Source organism: Leucoraja erinacea, chromosome 6, assembly GCF_028641065.1.
Source record: "Leucoraja erinacea ecotype New England chromosome 6, Leri_hhj_1, whole genome shotgun sequence".
Lineage (NCBI taxonomy): Eukaryota > Metazoa > Chordata > Chondrichthyes > Rajiformes > Rajidae > Leucoraja > Leucoraja erinaceus.
Genome location: NC_073382.1, coordinates 52712738 through 52726079, shown reverse-complemented (window position 1 = coordinate 52726079; position 13342 = coordinate 52712738). Strand labels below are relative to the sequence as shown.

Sequence of the window (13342 nt, the reverse complement as noted above, 5' to 3'; positions counted from 1 at the left end):
CCTGTAAGCATCAATTTCGCAGGTTTTGCATTAAGACCTGATTTGTGCATCTCAGCCACCCAACTCTTCCTTTAGACCAGGATCACTGCAAGTACATACACACTGCTGCTCTGCCTCTGGACAGTATCAATCAATACCTTCAGGATTTGAGAAGAGAATATAGTTTCCTTTGAAACATGCACATGTCAAGGCCATTGCAGTCCTGATCAAATCTGTTGCAAAGTTAAAATGGATTTTAGTTTTCTGTAAAAAATCAAATAAAAACTGCAGATGCTGGAAATCTGAAATAAAAACGGCAATTTGTGGAAAGAATCATCAGGTCAGTCAGCATTTGTGGAAAGAGAAATATTGATGTTTCGGGACCTTTACACCTGTCCTGTGCCTGAAACTGCATATGCTGCCTCACTTTTCTGTTTTATTTTTCTCATCATAGAAACATATAAAATAGGTGCAGGAGTAGGCCATTCGGCCCTTCGAGCCTGCACCGCCATTCAATATGATCATGGCTGATCATCCAACTCAGTATCCTATTCCTGCCTTCTCTCCATACCTCCTGATCCCTTTAGCCACAAGGGCCACATCTAACTACCTCTTAAATATAGCCAATGAACTGGCCTCAACTACCTTCTGCGGCAGAGAATTCCAGAGTTTCACCACTCTGTGTGTGAAAAAAGTTTTCCTCATCTCGGTCCTAAAAGATTTCCCCCTTATCCTTAAACTATGACCCCTTGTTCTGGGGTTTTCATCTTTGAAAATGAAAACGAACAAACAAAACATTTACTCATTCTAGCTTTGTGAATGCTAACCTGTGTTAATTACTTTTAAGGTGAGAGGGGAAAGATCTAACGGGAACCTGAGGGGCAATTCTTTCACTCGGAGGGTGGTGGGTGTATGGAACGAGCTGCCAGAGGAGACAGGAGTCTGATGAAGGATACCGACCCGAAACGTCACCTATCCATTTTCTCCAGAGGTGCTGCCTGACCTGTTGAATTACTCCAGCAGTGCACCTTGTATCTTTTTTTACTCAGAGGAGGACGTTGTGGCAGGTACAAAACAGCATTTAAAAGAACACTCGGATGCGGATAGGAAAGATTTAGAGGGATATGGACCAAATGTAGGCAAATGGGACGATCATAGATGGGGTATCCAGGTCAACATGAACTAGTTTGGACGAAAGGCCTGTTTCTGTGCTGCACAGCTCTATGACTTGCTCAAAAGTCATAGAATCATACAGTGTAGAAACAGACCCACCAACCAACATGTCCCACCTGCCTGTGTTTGGCCGAAATCCCTCTAAACCTATCCTATCCATGTACCTGTCTAGATGTTTCTTAAAGGTTGCGATAGCACCTACCTCAACTACATCACAGTATAATATAAGTATAGTCCAAAAAGCATGGACTCTGCTAGCTTTGTAACAAGGAAAGAAAATAGATTTCAGATGCCAGTCCATCCCTTCTGTAGCAGCATTAGCTTTAAGTAAATGGCTCCAGGAAATCCATTGTTTGTTAAAAGTGGATCAAACCTCATGAAAGTGGTAGCTTGCTCAGTCCGCATTACTGTGGAACAACGGCTTATGAAGAAAAGTAGAAATGCGAAGTAACTTTTTTCCCCAAGGCCAAGTCATTGTTAGATGTAATTTACATTTTGTCAACACATATTATTTACAGTATCATAGTGAGCCAATAATGTTTACCTCAACCTTCGCTGTAGGTGTCTGAATCTTCTCAAGTGCGGCACAGTGGCGCAGCTGATAGAGCTGCTGCCTCACAGTGGCAGAGATCCGGGTACGATCCTGACTACAGATGCTGTCTGTGCGGAGTTTGGACGTTTTCCCTACGGTCACGTGGGTTTTCTCCGGGTGCTCCAGCTTCCCCCCACATTCCAAAGACATGCAGGTTTGTAGGTGAATTGGCTTCTGCAAATTGCCCCTAGTGTGTAGGGAGTGGATGTGAAAGTGGGATAACAAGGAGAATGGGGTTGAGAAGGAAAGATAGATCAGCCGTGATTGAACGGCATGTACACTTGATGGGCCGAATAGCCTAATTCTGCTCTTGGAACATGAACTTTTGAACATAGAACTAGTGTTAGCATGTAATTGATAGTTAACGTGGACTTTATGGACTGATGGACCTGTTTCCATGCTGTATCTTTAAACTAGTTTTTTTTTTAATCCAATGTTGCAGGAAGACTGCATTTTGGGAACAGTACATTTGGAACCTTGTATGTGTAGGAAATAACTACAGATGCTGGTTTAAACCGAAGATAGATACAAAATGCTGGAGTAACTCAGCGGGACAGGCAGTGTATCTGGATAGAAGGAATGGGAGATGTTTCAGATCAGAAGATGGGTCTTGACCCAAAACATCACCCATTCCTTTAATCCAATGATGCTGCCCATCCCGCTGAGTTACTCTAGCATTTTGTGTCTGTCTATATTTGGAACTACAATAGCTGTTACCAGCCTGTCCAATGGACCATTGTTAGGGAACAAGTCCTGTAATCTTCCACCATTTGTTAGCTCACTGTCATTTCATAGAGTCCTAAATTTGATCGTGGTGATTTTACAGCTATACGTTTACTGATCTTATGTATAAGTCTGTTGAAATGACGTTGATTGCAATTCCCTCTGCTAGCCATAGTGACCGTGGAGGAAGATTCTTTACTAATAGTTCAGTGAAGAAAAGGCTTCTGCACAGTTCCTTCTGTCTTTGCTTACAGTGAATGGAGGATATGCAATTCATTGGTTTCAATGTAAAACAATGCTATTCCCAACAACGCTTCTAAATTTACAAGTTAGCCATTATATTATAAAATAAGATCAACAAGTGTTTTTTCTCCATCTGCTCATTTTAGCAATAAGTGAGTATAAAACAGTGTGTCTAGTATTGGTGGGACCTTTGTCACAGTCATGCTTCGATTTAGCTAAAATTACCAGTAGGAGGGAATTAAACTCTGAACAATCTTGATATCAATCAATTTAGAAATGTGTCAAGTACTAATATTTAATTGTCCGTCTGTATGAATGCAGTTATAATAATTGTACAGTTAACGCAATATGGAAAAGAAAGATCTTCAATTTAGTCAATGATATGTGTCGGTAAAAATGTCTTCCATTGCCAGTGGTTGAGAAAAATCCAAAACCAAGTATTATAGATTAACCACTGTATTATAAAGATCACACTAGAAATATCAACATATAATTTAACCCACAGTAGGAATGTTTTAACTGCCTGACATGTAAGATGTTTTTGTGCTTCTTCTTTAAGGAAATGTTGCTGACAATGTAGTGATTTTATGTGTTAATGTTTGTTATTTTGTCCTCTGTACATTCATCGTCTCAATAAATCAATATTTACCATATCTTCATGTTTTGGTTTCTTGTATGATCAATTTTTGTTGTCTTCTACCTTTCTCTCCCTCCATTTTTGTGGTTGTCCTTTGGTTTATACATTACAGTTTCATTTTGCAGCTTTTAGTAACCAGTAATTATTACCATCCAATTGTCTGGGTTAATCCTTTAACACTGTGTTGTCAAGAGAGTCACATCTTAAAGCAGCAGTATCCTGTTTATTTACTTACTTAGCTGAGACTTTCAATGGACATAAGTACTGCACATATGTCTACTGAGATAACTGTTCTTTGTTTCAGCTACTTATATTATCCAGTTTGCTGCTTGAAGTTAAGTTTGGGTGGTCTTGCAAATAATTTATGTGAAGTTACTATACATGACTGACAAAGAAAGACACAAGACACAAAATGTTGGAGTTACTCAGTGGGTCAGGCAGCATCTCTGGAGAAAAAGAATAGGTGACGTTTCAGGTCGAGACCCTTCCTGCAACATCACCTATTCCTTTTCTCCAGAGATGCTGCCTGACCCATTGAGTTACTCCAGCATTGTGTGTCTATCTTTGGTGAAAACCAACAACAGCAGTTCCTTCCTATCCATTCTCTCCAAGAAAAGTTTTTTTATAAAGAATCACAGCTTGGGTAGCTTACAACCCAATTGACCCAAGTTTGAAGAAGGCTCCCGACTCAAAACGTCACCCATCCTTTTTCTCCAGAGATGCTGCCTGACCTGCTGAGTTACTCCAGCACTTTGTTTCCATCCAATGGTATAAACATTGAATTCTTCAATTTTAGGTAACCCCCTTTTAACATCCCCCACACCTCCCCCCCTTTTTCTTCCCCCTCCTACCACTCTCCTCCCCTGTGCCATATCTTGACGACAACGTATTTCTCTCATCGCCCCCACCCCTCCTCCCACTCCCCTCCTGCTACTTTCCGCCCTCTTGCCTCGCAATTTGTAACTTTTCAATCCTGTCATACCTTCAGCTTTAATATCTGGCCTTTGCTCTGTCCTGGCCCTCCTTTTCTCCAGCTTTCTTCCCCACCCTCCCCATCAATCAGTGTGAGGATGGGCCTCAACCCGAAACGTCACCTATCCATGTTCTCCAGAGATGCTGCCTGACCCGCTGAGTTACTACAGCACTTTGGGTCTTTTTATAAAGAAGTCAAATATATATTTTGTTAAAAAAGTGACACCTTTAGCACATTATTCCACATAAATTATTTTCAAAATTGGGTTTACGATTTCCCCATTTAGCTCCTTTAAAAAATCTTTACTGTAAGGGATATTGCAGCTTTAAGATATCTTAAGTGTGACTTTCTATGTGTATACATGGACCACATTTGTTGAGATCATTGTGTTAATGTGCTGTGGGTTATTATAGAGTCTCCTTTCTTTTATAGTAACCAAATTCTGGATGAAAATTAATGTTAATATTCCAATCCAATGTCTTCAGTTGTATGAGGATCAATTAATTTTGAGCATGCTGTTTTTTTTTAAGATTGGTGCCATTATTTCAGGTGTTGGCTAAACACAAACAGAACACTTGGAATCCACAGAAAATTTGGCTTTTTAATAGAGCAGACGGTTTTACTCTCTGGTTTCCACTGGTTTCCACTTTTCCTTCCCAGGTGCTATTTGCACCAAATAATATCTCCATGTATATTAAAACCACCACAGAGACTTGTAAAGTGCTTTGGTATTTGCTTCGTAGACTTTGTGGGGTTTAAATTACATTGCCTTCTGATTTTCAAGTATAATACAGTATATAGTAGTATACAGTATCTATATACTTCCAAAATGTAACACAGATCCCAAAAGGAATTTAGGTCAAATATGTTATCATTATATTCCACTTATTTTTGTATAATTTTTTTGAAAACAGCAAAATGCCCATAATTAAAATCAAGGTGTTTCCATGGTGAAATTAAAGGTCATCACAGTGGCGTAGCTGGTGGGCTTCTGCTTCGCTGCATCAGAGACCCGGGTTCAATCCTGACCACGGGCGCTATCTGTGTGGAGTTTGCATGTTCTCCCTGTGACCCACGTCCCATAGACGTGCAGTTGGTAGGTTTATTGGTCTCTGTAACATACCCCTTGCGTATAGGTGAGGGGTAGAATCTGGGGAGAGTTGATGGGAGCATGGGGGAGAATTAAATAGGTAGGATTAGTGTAGATAGGTGGATGAGGTCAACAGGGACTCGATGATATCTGTGCGGTACCGATGTCAATCAGTAACGTATAATCCCTTGTCCTTTCTACATGTCAAATAGTGAAAGCGCAGGGATTGGATGCAATGTACCTGTGACTTAGTTTAGTTTAGTTTGTTATAGCTCAGCTTCCCATCAGAGTGAATGGCATTGTACGACCTCACAATGTTGCCTCACATAATCAGCATAGTGTGTCTCCACAGGGACAGTACACAGCTGGTAGAGCTGCTGGCTCACTGCGCCAGAGAACTGGGTTCAATCCTGACTTCAGGTGCTGTCTGTGTGAAGTTTGCACATTCTCCCTGTGAGCAGCGGGTGGGTTTCATCCGAGTGCTCCGGTTTCCTCCCACATCCAAAAGACGTGCGGATTTGTAGGTTAATTGGCTTCTGTAAATTGCCCCTAGTGGGTGAGAAAGTGAGATAACATAGAACTAGCGTGAACAGGTGATCGATGGTCGCTGTGGGCTCACTGAGCCGAAGGGCCTATTTCCACACTCTATCAAATCAATCAATCAGAAGTTACTATATATATGCCAAGCTGCACAACACACTCACCCCATCAAACAAGTATTTTTTTATACCTTTGGGCTACTTATGAATACTGGAACATTTTAAATAAAGGTCCGTGAAATGGATTTGAATTTGAAATACTTCTAGTGTGGGAAGATGTAACACATCTTAATTTATGACCTTGTAAAGTGCTGTAATTTATTGAATTAATTGTGCCATTTTTATTGTTGAGAATATTATTAAATTATGTATATTTCTTTCAATATTTAGGTCACTGTCTGGACGCATTGTCGGAGGTGTGTGGTGGTTCTTCACTCTGATTATTATTTCCTCCTACACCGCCAACCTTGCTGCTTTCTTAACCGTAGAGCGTATGGTGTCACCTATAGAAAGTGCTGAAGATCTTTCGAAGCAAACTGAGATTGCTTATGGAACCCTGGACTCCGGCTCAACAAAAGAGTTTTTCAGAGTAAGTCTTTCGCGCGGCTGACAAGGTGAGGGAATTGCCCATGGCAGTGTGTTATATTAACAGAGTAAATCAATCTCAGACAGATCGAACGCAAAGACCAACAAGTATCGTTGACATGAAATTGCGGAAAATAGGAAATTACAGTACTAGCGAAAGACTAAGATGATTAACTTCTCACTGTCACATCGTAGTTTTGGAGCTGCAAATGGTTGGAATTGATGTATTTGGTGAAGAGTAGACTGTATGGACAGAAAGAGATAGCAGACGGAAGGAATATTTTTAAGATTTGGATATGGATGAAAACTGCTTCTGTTGACAGAACAGGTTGATGATTCTACTGATTCACAGATTGATAATAACATACAGAATTGTTGTTGCCCATTGCTTCAAGGCATATTTGTCCTTTTTGATCATTCCTTTCTATCCCATTTTGGCATTCATTTATGCTTACTTCCATGCACCATGTTGTGTTCATCACACGTAAAGCAATCCTAGCAAAGGATCTCCTCAGGACTGCTTCATGTATTTTACTGGAATTAACGGAAATGAAACAGTGCAACTGAAAATCAAAGAACACTAGATGCTGGAAATGTGAAATAAAAACAGAAAATAGCAGAGGTACACTGCAGAACAGACAGTATCCATGGAAAGAGAAACAGAGTTAACGTTTTGGCTCAGGCTCTTTATTGCAACTTAGAAAATGTGAGGAAACAAGTTAGTTTTAAGTTTCAAGATGAGCCCGGAGAACAATTTCTAGGACAAAGGGAACATATGGAGAGGCTAAGTTTATCCCGATGTTTATAGAGCTCTCTGCCTTATAGATGAATAGAATCATACAGGACAGGGACAGGCCCTTTGGCCCAACTCATCCATGCCAACCATGATGCCCCATCTACAGTAAGCTAGTCCCCTATGGACAATATCCCTCTAAACCTTTCCTATCTATGCACCTTTTCAAGAGGTTAGTGAGAGAAGCTCTCTCTCCACCTCTCTCTCTCTTTCTCTCTAGCTTTTTTGTGTGTGTCTCTTTTGTCTCTGTCACTGCCTCCCTCCTCTCTCCATCTGTCTCTCGCTCTCTCTCTGTCTGTCTCTCTTTTTCTGTCACTCTCTCACTATGACTTTCTCTCTCTCTCTCACTTTTTCCGCTTTATTGAGCAATTGCATATTACAGCATACCAAACGTACATAAACGTTCAATGGTTACAAAACATCAAGCAATCATTATAATACAATAGTGCAATCAATATTAACAATGCTCTCGAAAACCCCACGGCGATCAGCCTCCAGACATATGCTCGGAAGAGGGGCAGGCAACTGACTCTGTTGTGTGACTCTCTCTCCCACTCTCTCTCTCTCTCTCTCTCTCTCTCTCTCTCTCTCTTTTTTAGTTCCTTTGTTGAACTTTCCACACCTATCTGCAAATAGAATCAATTTAAATATAAATATCAAATTGAAGAATTAGAATTAAAAGTAAGAATATGCAACCAATACTTTGCTACTAGTTCATGTTCCAGAGTTAAAAGTTATTAGTAGGGGTGTCTGGGGTTATGGGGAGATGACAGGAGAATTGGGCTGAAAGGGAAAGAGAGATTGGCATGTTGGTGTAGATTTGATGGGCTGAATGGCCTAATTCTGCTCCTATATCTTATGAACTTACAAAAATTAAAAATGTCAAAATTCTGGAGAGAACCTTCTCTTAAAAGATGAAATCTAAAAATGTAGTTCTACTGAGCATTAGGCCAAAAATAATCTCAAATGTTTGAAAAATCCAAATGTGATTTTTTTTTTCTCCTGCCCGTGACTCTGACAATGTGTCTGTAATTTAATTGTCCAACAAATGGGCTTGAACACATCTTCCTATCCTCACCAGCTTTGCTCTTGGTTCCTTGAATGGAAATTCCTTTTATGTCTTGTCGACAGCTTGGGAGAAGGTGCATGCCACTACATGAGAGGCCTGATACCAGTGTCAAGTTGTGCCTCCTGCCTTGTTAATATTAATTGGACCTGTTGTGCTTCCGCAGGTACCTCTCCCATGTAAGAGAATGAATATCAGGCCACCTGTCTCACTGGCAGCAGCCTAAAGATACATCCCAAGCAGGTGAATGGAAAAGCAATGTGGATGGGGCACAATGGGAGATAGGGGAGCACGCCATAGCAATCAATGTTTGGGCAGTTTTTAAATTAAAAGTGAATCCAGTGTAGAATAGTCAACAAGGGAGTCAAAACAGAAATAACATGTAAGAAACCCTCATCCCTGTTTCAGATGGCTGTCATGGTTGATTTAAAAAATAGCCTGACATAATTTTGTATCATTTTGCTATAATGGTCGGCGTGGGCAAGTTGGACCGAAAGGGCTGTTTCCACGCTGTATGACTATGACTCTACTATGGTAAAACTTTGCACCTAATTTTCTCCATTAAATGGCAGACAGGGGGCTCAGTTTCTCCCCCTAAACATTCAAATTATTTGTAGTTTCCAAGTCACTCCACAGCATTGCCCAGACACTAACTATCTGGCCAATATTTACCTATGGGCTCCCACGTGGGAGACCATAGCGGGGAAACCCCCTTTTACAAAGGTTTACCATGCATGGTGGGAAGGCCATTCTCTAAGCTATTCTCTGGAACTCTGCCCCAAGAACCTGCTCCTTGATAACTCTCAGCTTCATTTAAGATCCTCCTTCATGCCCTTCTCCCTGGCCTTGCTTGCGCTCATCCTTCAGAATGCATCGGTTATTGTACAGCATCCATTCTTCTTCTGATTAAGTGCCTTGCTGTGTGTCACTATGTCAATGGTACGGCGTAAATCCATGTTTGTTGATTCTGTCTTTGCCTTTTCCAGAGGTCAAAAATAGCGATATATGAGAAAATGTGGGCCTACATGAAATCAGCAGAACCTTCCGTTTTCACCAAGATCACCGCTGAGGGCGTTGCTCGAGTCCGCAAATCCAAGGGCAAGTTCGCTTTCCTGCTGGAGTCCACCATGAATGAATACATTGAGCAGAGGAAGCCATGTGACACCATGAAAGTAGGAGGCAACCTGGATTCCAAAGGATACGGAGTGGCTACGCCCAAGAACTCCCCATTAAGGTGGGTGGGATAGTATAACAATATGTCATTGTGTTGTTATAGTATTCCACCTACCCTGATGTCCCTTGTATTTTTTTTTAGATTGTGTGATTATGGTATGTGCATGATTTCATTTCACACCTTTGAAGATTGCACAGGTAAAGAGCGGTCCTTTATTAAGAAAATAATAAGCTGTACGTTCATTAGTGGTGCTAAGATCTTTGGAAGGAGGGAACTAATACTAATCCACTTTAGTATTTCCACAACATGGAGGCTTTGCAGAACCAGCACACCAAACATGCGAGAACCTGAATGTAGAAATTTGGAATGTAGAATGTGGTGCGGCGCAGTGGCAGAGTTGCCGCCTTACGGCGCTAGAGACCCTGGTTTGATCCTGACTACGGGTGCTGTCTGTACGGAGTTTGTACATTCACCCTGTGACTGCGTGGGTTATGTCCGGGTGCTCCGGTTTCCTCCCACATTCCAAAGACATGCAGGTTTGTAGGATAATTGGCTTCTGTAAATTGTCCCTCGGGTGTAGGATAGAACTAAGTGTACGGGTGATCATTGGTCAGCAGGGACTCGGTGGGCCAAAGGGTCTGTTTCCACACTGTACCTCTAAAACTAAAACTAAATTAAGCACTATGCAGCAACAAAACTTTCTTTTCCATTCTTGTCCTGAAAATGTAGAAAGAAGGGAGAAAGCTTGTGTATGTATCCAGCGCCTAGTGTTCAAGGTGCTGTACTGCAAGCAGTTTACTTGCACATACTCTAGTTTTGCGGCTGATACATATATTGGCGAATAGACAGTGTTACCTCGAAATATAAAAACTTATGAATATTTATTATCTTCAGTTTAAAATATATTACCTAGTAGGAGGTATACTGGAAAATATAAATAAACGACATTCAAAGTCTATGCCTATTAAAGTGTAACAGCTGCACATTGGCACAGAGGTAGAGCTGCTGCCTCACAGCACCAGAGACCTATTTCAATCCTGACCTCGGGTGCTGTCTTTACAGAGTTTGTACATTCTCCCTGTGACCACATGGGCTTTCTCCGGGTGCTCCGGTTTCCTCGCACACGCCAAAGATGTGCAGGTTCGTAGGTTAATTGGATTCTGTAAATTGTCCCCAGGTGTGGAGGATAGAACTAGTGTATGGGCGATCGGCAGTCGGCACGGACTCGGTGGACCGAAGGGCCTGTTTCCATCCTGTATCTCTAAACTCAATTTAAAAGCTGCATTGTTAACCCATTTTTTCATCTTGTGCAACACCCACAAGCTGATTGTGATCACAGAATTAACCTTGTTTGAGTTCTGCCCTTGGGAGTATGTACTCATCTCTCCAGTTACACATTCACATTACACAACACAGATGCCATATGTTCAGATGCCATATCTCTTATTGCATTGTTTTCTCCCTGAATACGTTTTAAAATCACAGCTTCCCATTATTAGTTTGTTCCTCTTTAGTTTGAGCATTAGGAGAGATAGGATATTGTTACTCTAATTGAGGTAATTTCCCTGTGGACTGGCATAACGGATTTCTGAGTGTAGGTATGAATCGTACAGGGATAACAGTAACCGGTGAGTTTCAGCTTGCATTTTGACAAAAGCAGGAGAATTGTTCATTAGGATAGCAGACCACTCGAAATCCACCCTTCCCCTCATCACATATTTCCAAATTCGCTGTTCCATTTTATCCTGTTATTGAAATGACGATGATGCTGGTTTATGGCAGACTGATGCAGATTTGTTGCCCATCAATATTTATTCTCAGTATGTGATAATGGTTGACAACAGGGGGAGGGTACCCCCTCCTCTCCCACACCTCTCTTTCAGTGTGTAGAAGGGTTCCAACCCAAAACGTCACCTATTCCTTTTCTCCAGAGATGCTGCCTGACCTGCTGAGTTACGTCAGCGTTTTGTGTTTATCTTCGGTATAAACTAGCATCTGCAGTTCATTCCTGCACAATAGGTCTTCTCCTCTGGCTTCTGAATCCTATTAGAGACGTTTCACCATGTGAGTTAGATATTGAATATCTTGGTATTTAAACAAATACTAGTGAAGGTACAGCAATACGCTCATAAGGACATTTTGTGTTCGGTGAGATCTGGCGCTGATGGTACTTCATTAACATTGTTGCTCTTGTCTTGTTGATGAGGTGAGAGGAAAGGGATGCTAATCTGAAGTAACCTTAATAAATTTGCTATTGGCCACCCTATAACTCTAGCGTACCAGTGATGAACAGAAGATCTGATGACACAGGCAACAATCATGAATAATGTTCTGTTATCTCTAAACCTGGCATATTTATCTCTTAATTTGGTATATTTGTTGTGTCATGTCGTTTGGTAATTAAGACCAAAACTCTACCTTGATTGCAGAAGTGGAACGTCAATTTATAATTCGCAATTGCAGCATTATGGAAATCTGTCATTTATGTTCAGGTGTTAATATATTCCTGAGACTGATCCTCCAACCCCTGTTTGGATTCCTTATTGACCACTCAGGAATAATCCACTCCAAAATATCCCCAATTTGTTTTTATTTGAACTAAATGAGGTAGATTGTTTTTCAGCTGGACTGGTGAATATTTTTCTCCTTGCCCATTAATGTTGATCTTCCACAAACTACTGGAAGAGGCACTCCTTCCCCAGTTTTTTTTCCAAGGAAGTATTTTGATGAAAAATTACCTGTAATCAGGAAATTCATATACTGGAAATATTTATCATATCTTGCGTCCCACCCTTCTGTTAAGCTGCGAACTGGCAGATTCAGAAAACTGTTCTGCACATTTCGTAGTTTCTGAGGTAAGAATTCCGTTTATTTAGGAAATGCTCTGAATTAAGTAAAATGAGGTTTCGGCCTGAAACATTGCATATTTCCTTCATTCCATAGATGCTGCTGCACCCGCTGTGTTTCTCCAGCACTTTTGTCTACCTCCAAAATGTTATTCCATACACTTTTCAAATAATTTTTTGCAAATGCCACAGTTTGCATTTTTCATTAACCAGAAAGGATATTTAGCAATAAAAAGGGCAAAAGGGACATTCCCTGATGAAAGGAATATTATGCATTACTTGAACTATGCTAAAAGGAGCATAAAGGACATTTCCTTTTCAATAATAATGTTGCAGAACATTAAAAAATTATTTTCAGAAGCATTCAGTAGCATGCAAAAATGTTAGCCATATTTTTTATTGGGCTGACCTGGTCCATAAAGCTTTACCTCTTCCATACATATCTTCAAGACAGCATATCTACCATTTGCTGCCTCTGATTTTTATTCCATGGCTTGTCACAGTGGCCAGTGCAGTTTGCAGATTAGGTTCAGCACAGCAACCAGTCAAGCATATTTGATGGACTCAGGTAGCAGGGAAAAACTGTAGTGGAAGTGCTTCCTCATCTGAACAAAACAGGATTGATGTTTAAGAGACATGTAATTCCTTTAGTTTAGAAAAAGAGTACAGCAAAATAAAGTGCAATTATCAAAGGACAGTGCCAGCAGTAGATTTGCCTTTAATCAATATGACCTGTTGGAGTGTTAAAGTTGACGATGAAGAGATTCCCACTGCAGATGTATTATTGCTTCAGCAGGAGTAAGCGGGCACTACTGCAGAGATATCACCCTCCATGTTTCCTTCAATATAATTATTCTATTCGTACCGATTACTACAGACATCTTGAAAAGTTTTATCTGTGCCCATACTGACGCCACTTATATGTACTG

The 13342-nt window shown here is 40.8% G+C and overlaps 1 protein-coding gene across 4 annotated transcripts in view; it reads left to right on the top strand.

Annotated features, from left to right (window-relative positions):
* LOC129698140 (glutamate receptor 4) overlaps positions 1-13342 on the top strand; it is a 187811-nt gene that overhangs the window by 168771 nt on the left and 5698 nt on the right. For all 4 annotated transcript variants that reach the window (XM_055637047.1, XM_055637045.1, XM_055637044.1 and 1 more), the window contains exons 12-13: positions 6340-6538; positions 9380-9627. In XM_055637047.1, coding sequence (XP_055493022.1) covers positions 6340-6538; positions 9380-9627 — 447 coding nt within the window. The remainder of the gene's footprint in view (positions 1-6339; positions 6539-9379; positions 9628-13342) is intronic.